The following is a 15,170-nucleotide window of genomic DNA, read 5'->3' on the forward strand; positions in this document are numbered from 1 at the left end:
CCTAGAACTGTTCCCAGTCACTCTCATCCCAAGATATTTTTGCATCTTTGATTCTGGAAGTTATAAGGAAAAAAAAAACTGTTCATCTTAAGGAAGGCATTTGGTCTTTAAACAACATCTCTCTATTCACAAACTAACTAAATTTATTAGAACTGATGAGGTTAGCAAGATTTTTCTCTATGTGATAAACATGTGAAGTATTAGCCTTTATACCAGTAATCATGTGTAGACTATGAAAGGAAATAATATTATATTAAAAAATAAATAAGTTCTATGAAACAGCTTGGTAAATGCTAAAGTTTCACATAGGAAGGACTCTTTCTCAAAAGATTAAAAACAAGCTCTGAGTTAGACCACGTTTTCCTCACTTGTGTTAATTTCTTTTCTTGCCATTGTGCCAAGGTATTTAGCAGAAACACCTTAGGAAGGAAGGACTTGCTTGGACTCAATGATTCCAGGGATTTCCAACCATCATGGCAGGCAATGTTTACACCTTCTCTGCCACCAGATCCTTCGTACAGGCTGGTGAAAAGCAGGTTTGGGTCCAGGCTGCTGGGGTTTGTGTCCTGGTTCCCTGGCTTGTCTTGGACAAGGTGCTTCACTTTTCTGTGCCTGACTTTTGGAGAAGGGGGTAGTAAAATAGGTACCTCCGAAGGTTATGTTGAAGACTTAAAGTTCCATGACATGATTATAAAGCACAGCCAGGACTCTGGGGCCGCCACAAGTGTTTAGGAAATGGTCCCCATCCTCAGTGTTTAGGACTGTGGTTTGTGGAAAGGGCAGCTGATGGTCAGGTTCTCCACTCAGCTCTGTCCTCAGGTTTGTGACCGAGTTTTAGGTGTCGGCTTTCCCACCTTCTAGAGGAGCAGCAGTGTGGTGTCTCTCACAGGGCCCTGGGTTTGAATGTGGTGATGAAATGCCTTGGAACAAAGCAGTGTACAAATGTCAGATTTTATTGCTGCCACCTTTTTAGCAGGGAGGTGAGTGGTGACATGGGTAAAATGCACCCACTTGTAAGTTTGGGTAGCACCAGGAATCAGCACTTGAGAGAATTACTTGTGTCCACTGCAGACAGCACCCTTGCCTGATCTCTCCAAGTGAAACAACATTTCTGCTTTTCTAGAAACCTCAGCGAGCTGATAGACCGATTTGTGACAGATTTCAAAGCCCAGGGCCCCCCGAAGCCTAACACTGACGAAGGGGGTTCTGTACTCCCCAGCTGCGCTGACCTCTTTGTCTACTACAAGAAGTGCATGGTGCAGTGCTCACAGCTCAGCACAGGCGAGCCCATGATCGCCCTGACTACCATCTTCCAGAAGTACCTCCGAGAATACGCCTGGAAGATCCTCTCTGGCAATCTGCCTAAGTGAGTCCTGTTCTCCTCACTCTCAGCAGGGAAGTGAGTGAGACTCTCAAAATCCCTAAATATGGAACTCTTTTTTTTTTCCCCCTGAGACAGAATTTCTCTGTGTAGCTTTGGAGCCTGCCCTGGAACTCACTCTGTAGACCAGGCTGGCCTCAAACTCACAGAGATCCTCCTGCCTCTGCCTCCCAAATGCTGGGATTAAAGGCGTGCACCACCACTGCCTGGCAATATGGGAGTCTTTAAAGAAAGCCACTCTGGGGTTGTTTACTGAGCTGCTAAGAATGTCGAGGAGGAAAACACTCCTTCTGGGCTCCCAAGGGCCTGACGCACTTTAATGACAATGCACAGCTGCCCATGACTGTCAGCAGGCATGGTCCCATCCACCAGTGTAGGTCACAGTGCATCAGTGGGTTGGGCCTGTTATACGTATGTACACAGTGCACATGGGCTCAACATAGGAAAAAAAGTTATTCAGTAGCAGAGGCAATGTTGCTCCAGCCTGTTCAGTGTGTTCATGCCTTGAGTGCCAGATAGACAAGATAATCCCCCCTGATTATCTTCCACAGCCTCTAGTGCTATGTGCACAGTCTTAAGATATGGGTGTACTGGGGCTGAGAAGAAGGCTGAGTGGATAAAGTGTCTCCTGCATAAGCGTGAGGACCTGAGTTCAGGTCCCCAGGACACACATTAAAAACTGAAATTGGCAACACTCACTTGTAATCATAAAACTAGGAGACAAGAGGACTCCAGGGCCTCAATGGCAGCCAGTCAGGCCAGCTCTGGCAAGCTCCAGGTTTACTGAGAGATCATATCTTAAAAACAAGGTACAGAATGATAGAGGAAGACACCTGATGTCAACCTTTGCTATCTGCCTGTGTGTGCATGGGCACACATGTGCATTGTTAGACTGTCTTTCTCCGCTTGTTCACTTATGAGTCCACATGTACTGTCTCAACTGGGAAGGATGGGTGGGAAAGCAGCTTTTGTGCTACAGATGACCCGTGAGTGAGAGCTGCACCTCGGGGAATCCCAAGCAAGGCACTAGGCTAACCAGCCTCCTTGGTGAGAATGGGATCATCCCAGGACTGCTCACTGGCTCTCTCTTGGCGTTGTCTCTTCCTGTTCCTGCGGGTAAGAGGGTCTAACAGATGACAGTCAAGGTAAGGTCTGGAGCAAAGGGACCCATTGTATGTTGATTTATTTGTGCTGTAGCCAGCCTTTCCTCCGCTTTCTTCTTTGTCATAAAATACATAGCTTCAGGAAGCCAATTAGCAGCTGCAGCCTGACTAGTTCCTGTTCTTTTCCTCAGAACCAGCAGCAGCAGCGGGGGGCTGACCATCAGCAGCCTCCTCAAAGAGAAGGAGGGCTCTGAAGTGGCCAGGTTCACTCTGGAGGAGCTGTGCCTCATCTGCAGCATCCTCAGCACAGCCGAGTACTGTCTGGCCACCACCCAGCAGGTGAGCCGCATCCTGCTGAGCATGCTGCCATCATGGGGTGCTCAGCTAGAGCTGGAGTGGAGCCCAAGAGCTAAGCTTCACTAAACTGACCTTGGGCAGGCCAGTTGACCTCACAGGAAGAAACTCACCGTGGAGTCAGAGATGCCCCAGCAGCCATCCTACAGCCTCCACCCTCAAGTTATGTAAGCTACCAACCAGGCAGGACCTCTGCAAAGTAGGCCAGTAGCACAGTGTCCCTCAGGAGAAAGGCAGTAATAAACGCCCTCTAGGTACCAGGCCCAGCCTTTGGTGGGTGAGTCACCCAGTGACTCCATTCTTAGCATGTTAATAAGCAAAGTCTTTCAAGATTTTATGCGTCTCCTAACATTTTCTGGCATTCTCTGTCCACCATAACAACCATTGTTTGAGATGTTGACCGTGAAGCAGAAGGGGAAGAAAGGCCTCTGCTGGAGCCCCCGAAGGCAGTTCAGCAACCTAGCTTTGCAGAGGAGGAGCCAGAGTAACTTGCCACTCAGCCCTCCATAGGGTTAGAGGCTCTTTTTCCCCATTTGGCCTGTGGTCCCCCTGAGGCTAGGAGCAAGAAAGTGACCTGGGAGAGCCCTGCTCTTCCTGATATGGATGCTTATTTCCTAAGCATCTAAGAAGTCAGTCACAAGGGGCAGTTCAGACATGACAGCTTGGACCCCCTGTGTGCCAGGGTGTAAACTCAGGAAGTGTCCAGCAGACTCCTTGAGGGTCATCAAGCTGGGCCCAAATGCCGAGACCAAGGCAGTAGCATGCTCTGCTTTGGGGCATGGTCACATATACATACTTGAAGGCCACTTTGGCCCTGGAGCTAGACACACACACACACACACACACACACACACACACACACACACACACACACCCCAGATCCCCTCATGAGGAACGTAGGTATTTAGAGTGAATGAGAAAGACAGGGTCTCAGTGTGTAGGCCAGACTGGTCCAGAACTCACACAGACCCATCTGGCTTTGCTTCTGAGTGCTGGGGTTAAAGGCATGTGCCACCATGCCAGACTTTTACAGAATCTTAAAAGTAGAGAGACCAAAGTAGCATTCGAACTAAACACTGCACTTAGAACTCCTTTCGGAACCTGGCCCACATGCTCAGCTGTGTCTCACTTTCTTCTTAAGCACTTTGCTTAAGAATAAATGTGGTAAAATCTCTTCATAAACACACACACACACACACACACACACACACACACACACACACACACACACACACAACCCAAACCTACTCCTAATGCCATCACCCTCAAATAATCACATTAGCAGCTTGAGTTATTTTATAAACAGTTTTGTATGCAGTTATCTTAGTTCACTTTTATATCCTTTTATTGTTAGTGTTAGTGTCTTAACATTCTCCTGTTACTAAATTATCTTTATTGTTATTACTTTTTATGACTATATAATATTCCATTAAAGGATTAGTGGATATTTAATAACAGCCCTGGTATTTATTTATACTGCTTTAAAGTTTTGCTTCTTTAAATAATCTTACAAAACCATCTTTCTGAATATAGTATCTGAAAAGTTTTATATTGTGTTTCTAGAACAGATTCTTAGGTATTTTAGAAGTATGAGTAAACCAGAGACCATTTTGATGACTTGTGCAGCCATTTTTTTAATTTAATGAAAATCATCTTACTGATTATAAAAAGTGTGTATTCTTAGCCACCTATGAGATGTCTGAATGCCATGTTCCTTTAGAAGAAGCAGAGATTCCTGGAGAAATGATTGATTCCAGGCTGAGGGGGTAGGGTGGCTAGGGATACAGTGCAGTTGGTCCAGGTCTTGCCCAGCATGCATGAAGCCCTGGGTTTCATCCATAACTCCCCATAAACTGGGGATGGCAGTGCACACTTGTACTGAAATCCCCACCTTTGAGAGGTGGAAGAGGAGACTCAGAAGTTCAGGGTCTCTCTGAGCTTCAAGAGAGCTTTACCAGACACTTCCTGTACCAGGCGCTGCCTCTGGTTATGGCACAGAGAGGACAGGCATCTTTCTGTCAGGAGACTCAGACTGATGGAAAACAGATAACAAGCAAACAAGCCAGGGGTTCATTACCATTTTGTGGTAAGTGTGGGGGAAGAAACAAATGCCAAGAGAGGAGTAGGAAGGGCAAGGAAGTGAGGGCCAGGTCAGGAGAGTGAGCAGGGGAAGTATGGAGTGTGAAGGTCCTCAGAGACAAAGACCCGAAACTGCAATGCTGGAGGCAAGGCTGAAATAGCAAGATGAAGCCAGAAAGGTAGACGGGACCCACGTCATGCTTACAGTGAAATAGCAGAGGCCACGGGAACATGTGCACACTGTCTCATCCTCCTCATCGGTGTCCATGTAGACTACCTCCAGGTTCCCGGTAATAAAACCCCCTTCCTACAGAACTTTACAGATACAGCATCTGACCCATTGAGTTCTCTGAATGGCTCCTCACCCCTTTAAACAGCCTGGCACAAAACAGGCTTCCAGAAGTAGTAGCAGAATTAAACGCTGCCTAGAATCCTTGCATAGCTCTGTACATTATTCTCATTATTTCATAAAAACACATTTCTAATTGTGAAATTGCCAGATTCAGTTTATATTGCCTTCTAAAAAGGTTACCCCCATTTATACTCCTTTAAGAACATTTTTGTTTTTAAGTTTTTTAGTATGTATGTGTATGTGCCTATGTGATTTATGTGCACCACATTCATGCAGTGCCCATGGAGGCCAGAAGAGGGTGATGGGTCCTCCGAAACTGGAGTTCCAGGTTGTGGTGAGCCACCATGTAGGTGCTGGGAACTGAAGCATCTCTCCAGTCCTCTAAGAGCACTTTACATTTTAATGCAGAGCATTCATCATCACCTTAGAGTGAGTGTGATTGATTTAGAAGTACAACAGTTATCGATTCCTAGGGCATTTTTAGGTCCTCCCAGATTCTGATCAATTGTATTTTTCTCTAAGGCTTGGGAGTATGTGAGTGTTCCTGCCCTAAGCCCTAAGCCCTAAACTGACCAGGTGAAGATGTATTTCTAATTCACCACTTGAGACATCTGGCACCTTGGCAAGGTAGTGGCCATAGACACACTGGCAACTGCTTCTGCTAACTTTGCTGTCACTCACATTAAAAGTTCTCAGCACTGGTGGGTGAGGCTACATTTCATGGGGCGTGCAGGGAGACCAGATGTGTTACTTTTCACAGGTACGACTAAAGGGAGGAGAGGTTCCTGCAGTCTGTCACAGTGGGGAGGAGGCCAGTGCTCCTAGCTGTGTCTGCATGAGCAGAGGCTCCTTGCATGCTAGTGGCCAAGAAGCAGGGCTTTCCTGTAACTTTCAGAAGCCCTCAGCCAGCTTCTGACGTCTCTGTCTCATAAAGGCCCCGCAGCCTTCAGAACAGCGCCACCACTAGGGACCAACCACTCAGAGCAGGAGCCTGTGAGGACAAACCACAGGAGCTGCTGATCCGTCATTAGCAGTAAGCCCAGTGTGGTGCCAGAGGGGCTGGGTTCTAGGCAGCTGATTTGGGCCCTACCACCTGCTGTCTTGGGTGGGCTACCGCAGTCCTCATCTATGACGTGAGGGTAATGGGACTTTCCTCATATCCGGTGAGAACCAAATGTGTCTCATGTCGTGTCTGGACCTGTCTGCCTCATCCCTTTTGAGCCTCAGTTAGTAGTATGGAACACCTTTGGGTAACCATTGGACATGCTTCTGCTTTATCCCTTTTCGAACAGCTGGAAGAAAAACTTAAAGAAAAAGTTGATGTCAGTCTGACTGAGCGAATTAATCTCACGGGAGAAATGGACACATTCAGCACGTACGTACCTTCCAGGCTCTTGCTCCAGGCCCACCTTTCCTCTTCACAGGCAGTGTGTGTTTTCGTCCCTACAGAACCTAGGCTTTCCCTGGGCTGTCTCCACCAGCCATGAGAAGCAGGGCCCTGTTCTCCCTCCTCTTCCTCCTTCTCATTCTGACTTAAACAAGTGTTTACTGCAGATGCTTTCAAGGAGAACTCAGAGAGACTCTCGGGTTAGCAATTATGGGAGCAGCCATGGAAGTTTGGCTCCTAACTGGATAAGACACACCCAAGTAAGAACATTACATGAAGAGCCAGCTCTTCCTCCATTGTCAGTGGTTAAAACCCAAGATTTCATAAAGAAATGACAAATTTAAATTCTGCACACATGCCGAAAACACCTGTGGGGGCCGTGTCCACCACCCTGTCACTTCTGGAGCAGTGACTGTGTCCACCACCCTGTCCCTCTCTGGAGCAGTGACTGTGTCCACCACCCTGTCACTTCTGGAGCAGTGACTGTGTCCACCACCCTGTCACTTCCAGAGCAGTGACTGTGTCCACCACCCTGTCCCTCTCCGGAGCAGTGACTGTGTCCACCACCCTGTCACTTCTGGAGCAGTGACTGTGTCCACCACCCTGTCCCTCTCTGGAGCAGTGACTGTGTCCACCACCCTGTCACTTCTGGAGCAGTGACTGTGTCTACCACCCTGTCACTTCTGGAGCAGTGACACAGTTTGTTTCTTTACAGTGTCATCTCCAGCAGCATCCAGCTGCTGGTTCAGGATCTGGATGCAGCCTGTGATCCTGCCCTGATTGCCATGAGCAAGGTAAGGTGTTAGGAGCTGGCCTCCTACCAGAGTGACCCACGTGCCTTCCCTCATGTGTTCAGACTCTGCTTAGTGTCAGCTGAGGGGACTGGGGAGACCCCCCAGAGTTCCTGCTAGGCTCGCTTCACCTGGCTGTTGCTGGCCCTTTTGCCAGGTGGGGATTGGGGTGAGTCTGCAGGAGATGGATTCTTGGGTCAGCATCTAGCTCCTGCTGAAACCTGTCTGTTCTTGCTGGATGAGCAGTTTGGTGAGCTCTACACCAGTGACTCCCGACTCTGCTCAGAACTGAGAGGTGCCAGTTCTTCCTGAGCTTTGGTGATTAGGTAATTTGATCACATAGTGGACTCTGGTTCTAATGTACTCTAACCCCCGTGGCCCCTTTGGCACTCACCATGTGCTGCTATTTGGGGCTTTATGTGCCTGTCTTTTCTTCCCCAAGGAGTGTAAATTCCTGAGGAATGTGGTGACTCTTGCATATAATCTCAGGATTTAGAAGGCTGAGGCAAGAGGATTTCAAGTTCAAGGCCTGCCTGCACTACACAGGAAGACCCTGTTTCAAAAAAGAACAAGAGTATTCCTTACATCTCTAGACCATATTGAAGACTTCATGTTTATTGATTAAGTAGAAAGTAGGCAATTCTTTGTTGATTTTTAAGCCCAACAAGCCTCTTGTAGAGCAAGGGATAACAAACAGTAGCCTGCAGCCAACTGTGGCCCACCACTTGTTCCTGTAAGTCTTAGTGCAACATGGCCTTGCTCATTCACTTATGCACCATCTATGGCTGGTCTGGGCTGAAACTGTAAAAATTAGTGGTTATAACAGAGACCTTATAGCACACAAAGCAAAACCATTGACTAGCTGACCCTGTCCAGAAAAAGCTTGCCAACACCTATCTCGTCATGGAGTCTTGGAAGACTCACTTGTCTGGGGGAAACAAGGCAGAATTTATGACAGAGGGCAGTGGGAGGAACCTGGACCCTGGGATCAGACAGACCTACATTTTCTACTTTTCCTTTTGAGAGCACTGCACAGATGACTAAATCTGTGCAGACCCATCTCCTCTATGTGAAATGCATTTGTCTGGCCGCCTCCCAGAGCTGTGAGAGTGGACAGCAGTGAGTGCCTGGTGGTGCCAGTCAAGTGCTCAGAGAGCCTTGGTTCCTCCCTCTTGACAAGAGGAATGCCATGCCCAGGAAGCACACATTTGATTTTATAGTAGATTATAACTATTTAACAAAAATAGGATTAAAACCAAAATTTTGACTTTGGGGTTTTAAGGAGTGAAGTAGAAAGTTGAGAAGTAGCTGATGTTCCAGAGCTCCTGTTCTCAAGGCCAACCCTGTGCCCAGCCGGGATCCCCAGCCACACACTGTAAGCAGACAGCTGGAGGCTAGTCTGTTCTCTTAAAAAAGGGGGCTGTGAGGATTCGTTTCCTGGGCTCCGGCTAGTCCCTCACTGCTGGCAAACATTCTGCGCATCCTGAGTTTGATCCATTCCAGCTGCCATCTCCTGAACCGCCACACACCGCAGCCCGGAACGCAGCTGCCAAAAGATTTTCACACTGACCAAAGGAAGAGTGGGATCTCTTTTTTTCTCAGTAAAATAACACATGGAATGGGTTTAACACTCCAGGTGTTGCTTATATGAACTGTCAGTTCATTAGGCAGACTTCCCTCAAGTTCCCCTTCCTCACCATCCACTTCTCCCCAGATGCACACCATCAAATATCAACCACACCTCCAGAGTCTTGTGTTTATATCACAGGAAAACCATAGGTTTGGGAGCATAGCAGTTGGAAGGCCATTCCTTTTTGTCTGAGTCTTCTGGAGTTCTAGCAAAATGAGATCCATGTGACTAAAGTAACCATGGCAGTGGTCACGGACTGACTCCGCATGTGCCCCTGTTAGTGTCTGCATCCTGTTTCGTGGGGTTTCTTCAAACCTCTGTGATGGTGATTATGTCTGTCTCTGGTTCCGTCCCTGCTGCTGGTTGACTAGTCCAGCACAAGGCTGGGAAAGGCATAGGCATTGTCTGCGGTGCTGCATCCCGTAGGTGGAGGCAGGAGATGGGAGCGGAATGCAGAGAACTGGTGGGAGTGAGAGGAAGTTGGGACCATAGGAGAAAAGCAGAATCCAACAGTCAGCATGTGAGAAGCCAACAGGGGTAGGACATGGTCCAGTTTTCTTGAAGGAATTTGTGATGGGGAGGCTGTTTCAAACAGGACTGCAGTGGAAACCAAAGATTTTTAAGCTAGCAAAGTCATTTTTGTTAAAATTAACAATCTCATTCACTTAGGAAGTTACAGAGTATTCTGGACTCAGGCAAGGCTGTCTTCAAGTTTATGCTGTGCTGGGAGAAAACTCAAAATAACCAGTAGACTAAATAGATGTATTTCATAAATAGTGAGGACCGTGTGGAGTGGGCTTCCAGTGTAGCAGAGCTGGGGGCTGATTCTGAGGTAGGAAGGAGGCTCCGTGACAAGGTGGATAGAGCCCAGCAACTTGTCACATTGTTGTCCTGGGAGGCCAAGGCAAGCTCTGGGTCCTCCTCAGTTGCCATATAAGGCTTAATAATTAATAAATAAGTTGCCATATTTCCTGTCAATACCTTGGATCCCTTGTCTGTGCAGTTTGTACTGCTCCTGTGAAAACACCTTGCACCCCAGGTCCGAGCCAGTCCCACTGACCTGAGTGTGTTCTGCCTTCTGGTGGTTTCCATGCCCTCCCTCACTCTGACCTTTCTGCTTAGAATTCTCTTCTCATCGTGGTCTATTCCAAAAAGTGTACCCCTTTTAAGAGCGAGCTTGAATATCTGTCCCCCTTTTAAAAGTTAAGGTATAATAATTCCTGTCTTAGTTAGGGTTTCTATTGCTGTGACCAAACACCATGACCACACGCAACTTGGGGAAGAAAGGGCTTACAACTCTCAGGAACTCAAGGCAGGAACCTGGAGTCGGGTTGACAAAAAAACTAACCAGAACAAATCCCAGAGCACAGTTCACCCCTTAAAGTGTCCAAGTTAATAGAATGTAGTACACATATGAGGCCATAATGCCATCAGGACTATCTCAATCCAGAGTGCCCTTATCACCTTAGAAAGAAGCTCATACCTCTCAGCCCTGCCCACATCCCCCACCCTTTCCCTGACAGCCATGAGTCTCCTTCCTGTCTGTATAGATTACTGTCTGGACACTTTACACGTGGTTGTGGGTAGCTTTTCCTGCGGGCCTTCCTTCACTTCACAGTGTTCAAGAGTCTTTCATGGGGTGCCATGTGTCAGTACTGCACATTTCTGGTTTTGCTGTGTTTTTGTGAGTTTTGTTTGTTTGTTTGCTTTTTTCAAACAGGGTCTTGCAGTGTAGCCCTGGCTGGCCTAGAACTTACTATGTAGACCAGGCTGCCCTCAAACTCATAAGAGATCCACCTGCTCTGTCTCCATGGTACTAAGATTAAAGATGTGCACCTCTACACATGGACATACTCCATTTTAAAAATAATGCTAGGGGTTGAAACCAAGACCTTGCAGATGCCAAGCATGTGCTGTACTATTGAACTACCCATGCAGCCTCTAGTCCATTCCTTTTAATGGCTGAGTGATATTCCGTTATTTCCTTGTTAGCGTTATTTTCAGCTAGTGTGAGCAATGGTGTGAACATCTGTGTGAGTGCATTTCTCAGTTCTCTTCAGTGCACGCCTAGGAGAGGAACTGCTGAATCTCCAGGTAACTTCCATGTTGCTCTTCCAGGCACTACTGCGTGACTTTCCGTATCTGCCAGTTTGATGCTCCTACTAGCACAGTGTAAGCTCCTGATCTTTCCATTCCCACCAGTACTTACTCTGCATTTATGAAAATCCTGGCCATCTTTGTAGGTATGAAGAAGTATCTCCTGTGGCCTCACTGCATTGCCCTGGTGACTGAGATAAAGTGGCAGTGGGCATCTTTTGGGGTGCTTGTTGACAATCTGAGTGTTCTCTTTAAAGAAATGGTGGCTGGACTGTCACGGTTGTAAACTTGGGGTTCTTTCTATTACTGTGTTGTAGAAGGTCATCATCATCGCTTCCTCCTCTTTTTTTTTTTTAAAAGATTTGTTTATTTATTATGTATACAGTGTTCTGTCTGCATGTATGCCTGCAGGCCAGAAGAGGGCATCAGATCTCATTACAGATGGTTGTGAGCCAACATGTGATTGCTGGGAATTGAACTCAGGACCTCTGGAAGAGCTGCCAGTGCTCTTAACCACTGAGCCATCTCACCAGCCCATCCTCTTTCTTTTTTGATGTTTTGCTTTTGGTTTTCTTTTCTGTTTGTTTGTTTTTGTTGTTGTTGTTTTGGTTTCTCTGTGTAGCTTTGTGTCTTTCCTGGAACTCACTCTGTAGACCAGGCTGGCCTCAAACTCAGAGATCCGCCTGCCTCTGCCTCCCGTGCTGGGATTCAAGGTGTGCACCACCACCAATCGGCAGCTTTGTTTTGTTTTTGAGACAAAGTCTTGCTCTGTAGTTTAAGCTGGTCTCAACCTCTCTATCCCGCTGCCTCAATCTCCCATGTGATGAAAGTTCCTTTTAGAGCCTGTAGCTGTGCTCACTCCCATTCTAGGAACTGACTTTTCATTCCTTAAATCGCTGGTCTAATCTGTCACCTTTGTTCTTATTCTTGTGCTCTTGGTGTCATAACGAGGATAGATTGCCTAATGGCAAATCAAATACTTTCATCCCAGCACACGGGAAGCAGAGCCAGGTGGATCTCTGAATCTGAGGCCAGCCTGGTCTACAGAGCAAGATCCAGGACAGCCAGGGCTACACAGAGAAGCCCTGTCTCAGAGAGAGAGGGGGGGGGGGGGGGGGGAGACGGTGGGAGTGGGAAGAAGCGGGCCCACAGATGCATGGGTTTGCAAACTCATTAAGCCTGTCCTTGAGCCATTGCTGCCCCTGCTGGGCTCTGAGCACGGTGAAGTGGTCTGTGCAGTCAGTTGCTGCAGGCCCTGCAGCTTTGTTCTTTCTGGACATTGTGTTAGTTACTAAGAGTCCCGTACCATGTCACATTTCTTATCTTGGCCAGAGGATTTCTTTTTCTCCCTCAAGATACTCCAGTGCCCATACTACCTCTCCATTACACAATTATTTTCTACTCTCTGTCTTCCTCTTAGTCTTTGAACACCTCGAGGTCTGTATCGTGTCTTGTAGAATGCCATGGCGTAGGTCAGGCCTTGCTTTATAGCGGTGTACTGCAGTGACCTTGAAGGCAAGAAAGTAGGAAGAAGAAAGAAAGAAGGATCTAGGATTCCCATTTGACCAAAGAATGTGGAGAAGCGAAGATGAAACTGAGCAGACTGAGCTGCCTGGAGCAGTAGGCTGCACCTCTCTGTGGAGGTGACATCACAGCCCCCCTGGTCTCTCCAGCTGAGAAGGAGGCCTGGGTTCTTCCCCCATACTTAAATAGCTGGGCCTCCTCAGTGCAAGTGGCTGGGAATGGTCAGAATTAGGGACACACTTTCACCCTGGTGGTGTGTGCAGGAGCCCTGCTTCTGGATAGGTGAGAGTCCAGAGTGCCCAGGCCAGCAAAAAACACGGTGGTGCATCCGGGCACTGCAAAGGCTGAGCCAGGTATCAAGTTCCAGGCCTGCATGGCCCTTAATGAGACTCTCAAAGATGGATGGATGGATGGATGGATGGATGGATGGATGGATGGGTGGGTGGGTGGGTGGGTGGGTGGGTGGGTGGATGGATGGATGGATGGATGGATGGTTGGGTGGGTGGGTGGGTGGGTGGGTGGGTGGATGGATGGATGGTTGGATGGATGGATGGATGGATGGATGGATGGATGGATGGATGGATGGTAGACAGATAGCTGAAATAACTTACAAAGTAAATATGTGCCTGGCTCTGGCGTATCCGTGGTCATGAGCTCACCAGGCATTCAAACTCACCTTTTAGATCTGTATCCAGCTTTTCACAGGGATGGCTGTCCTATTAGACAAGATGTACGCTGTGTTCCGGTGTGCCTGTACATTCTCCCCTGAAAACGAAGGAGCTGTCCTGGCCTGCTCGTCATTTCTTTGCTTTTCATAGTATGCCCAAAGCACATGGCTATTCAGAGCAGGGCCATGACCAGAAATCACCAGTTCCCTTTCCATTCGTGATCAAGATGCATCTTTCTTTCTCATAAAAAATATGAAACAAAGCCATCTTCTGATTCTCAGGAAAGGGTTGTTTGGGGAGTTTGGGGGAAACATGAGAAGTTTGTCTTCTAGATATAAATTCCACAGATTCTTAGGAATGAGTATGTCCAATTATGGTCTTACAACTAGCATTGAGATACAAATCTGCCTCCTTAAAAGGGCACCCTCTTTACTGTTTTTTTGGTGTTTTTTTGTTTTTTTTTTAAGAACTGATCACTGGGTTGAAAGAATCTAAGTTTCTATCCAAGGTCAAACATACTTAGCTTTTCCTGTTAATGCTAATTTTAGAAAAAGCAAGGAAAAATGGAATAAGTTCAGTTTCCTTCTAGTCTGGTATGTAATTTCTGTTAGGTTTCAGGATTGTGAACATGCACTGACTTAGGAAACTAAATTGCTGTCCCCAAAGACATGTTGAGGCAGCTAGCACAGGCCTCAGATCTGCTCCCATTCTCGTTAAAATGTATACTGTGTCAACAGTCACAGAGCGCCACTGCCAGAACCCTCCAAGCTTACTTTCCACATATAATCAAGGTGCATCTTCCTTTTGCATGAAAAATATTTTTATTTTATTACCATAAAGGCAAATCACCCTCATTATTATTAGAAAATACAGATTTATTTGTTTATTTATTTATTTATCTATCTATTTTGAGGCATGGTCTCAGTATGTAGCTCTGGCTAGCCTGGAACTCACTCTGTAGACCAGGCTGGCCTCTTATCTCACAGAGATCCACCTGCCTCTGCTTCCCAAGTGCTGGGATTAAAGATGTGCACCACCACACCTTACACTTTTATTTATTTTGATGGTGTGTCTGTGTGTCTGTGTGTGTCTGTGTGTGCACGCGTGCGCGAATATGTGATTGCACATGGAGGCCAGAAGCACTGAATCCCTTTGGAACTGAGGTTACACGCAGTTGTGAGCTGCCCAACCTGAGTGCTGAGAACTGAACATGGGTCCTCAGGAATGAAGAACAGTGCATGAGTTGCCTCTCCAGCCTCCCACCCCCGATATTTAAAAGAAGACAGTAATCACCTGTAATTACAATAATCAGACTTTTTTCACTTTTATTTTTGTGCTGATATGTTTATACATACATTCATACATAGAAGGATGGCCCAGCAGCTAAAGGTGTTTGTTGCCAAACCCGAGGGCTAAAGTTTGGTCCTTGGGACTCACATAGAGAGTGAGAATTAACTCCTGTGAGGTGTCCTCTGACCTCTACACACATGCAGTGCACACTCAAACACTCACATACACAGTAAACAAATAGGTGGTGGCACACCTTTAATCCTAGCACTTGGGAGGCAGAAGCAGATGGATCTCATGAGTTCCAGGCCAGCCTGGTCTACATATCGAGTTCCAAACCACCAAGGGCTACAAAGTGAGACCCTGTCTCAGCTCCCCAAAAAGGCTGAAGATGGAGCTGAGCGGTAGAGCGGTTGCCTAGCATGTATGAGACCCTGAGTTCTAGTTCTAGTACCACTCACGCCAAAAGCCGTGGAAAGTTCGATATGGCCACCCCCCCATCCCAGTCTGGGGAGGT

General features: G+C 47.2%; 1 protein-coding gene across 1 annotated transcript in view; it reads left to right on the forward strand.

Annotated features, from left to right (window-relative positions):
• Positions 1 to 15,170, forward strand: part of Vps53 (VPS53 subunit of GARP complex) — a 151,173-nt gene that overhangs the window by 103,303 nt on the left and 32,700 nt on the right. The window contains exons 14-17 of the mRNA XM_052756010.1: positions 1,124 to 1,366; positions 2,676 to 2,823; positions 6,562 to 6,644; positions 7,372 to 7,450. Coding sequence (XP_052611970.1) covers positions 1,124 to 1,366; positions 2,676 to 2,823; positions 6,562 to 6,644; positions 7,372 to 7,450 — 553 coding nt within the window. The remainder of the gene's footprint in view (positions 1 to 1,123; positions 1,367 to 2,675; positions 2,824 to 6,561; positions 6,645 to 7,371; positions 7,451 to 15,170) is intronic.

Source organism: Peromyscus californicus, unplaced genomic scaffold, assembly GCF_007827085.1.
Source record: "Peromyscus californicus insignis strain IS unplaced genomic scaffold, ASM782708v3 Scaffold_3__1_contigs__length_106647218, whole genome shotgun sequence".
In the NCBI taxonomy this organism is placed as follows: domain Eukaryota; kingdom Metazoa; phylum Chordata; class Mammalia; order Rodentia; family Cricetidae; genus Peromyscus; species Peromyscus californicus.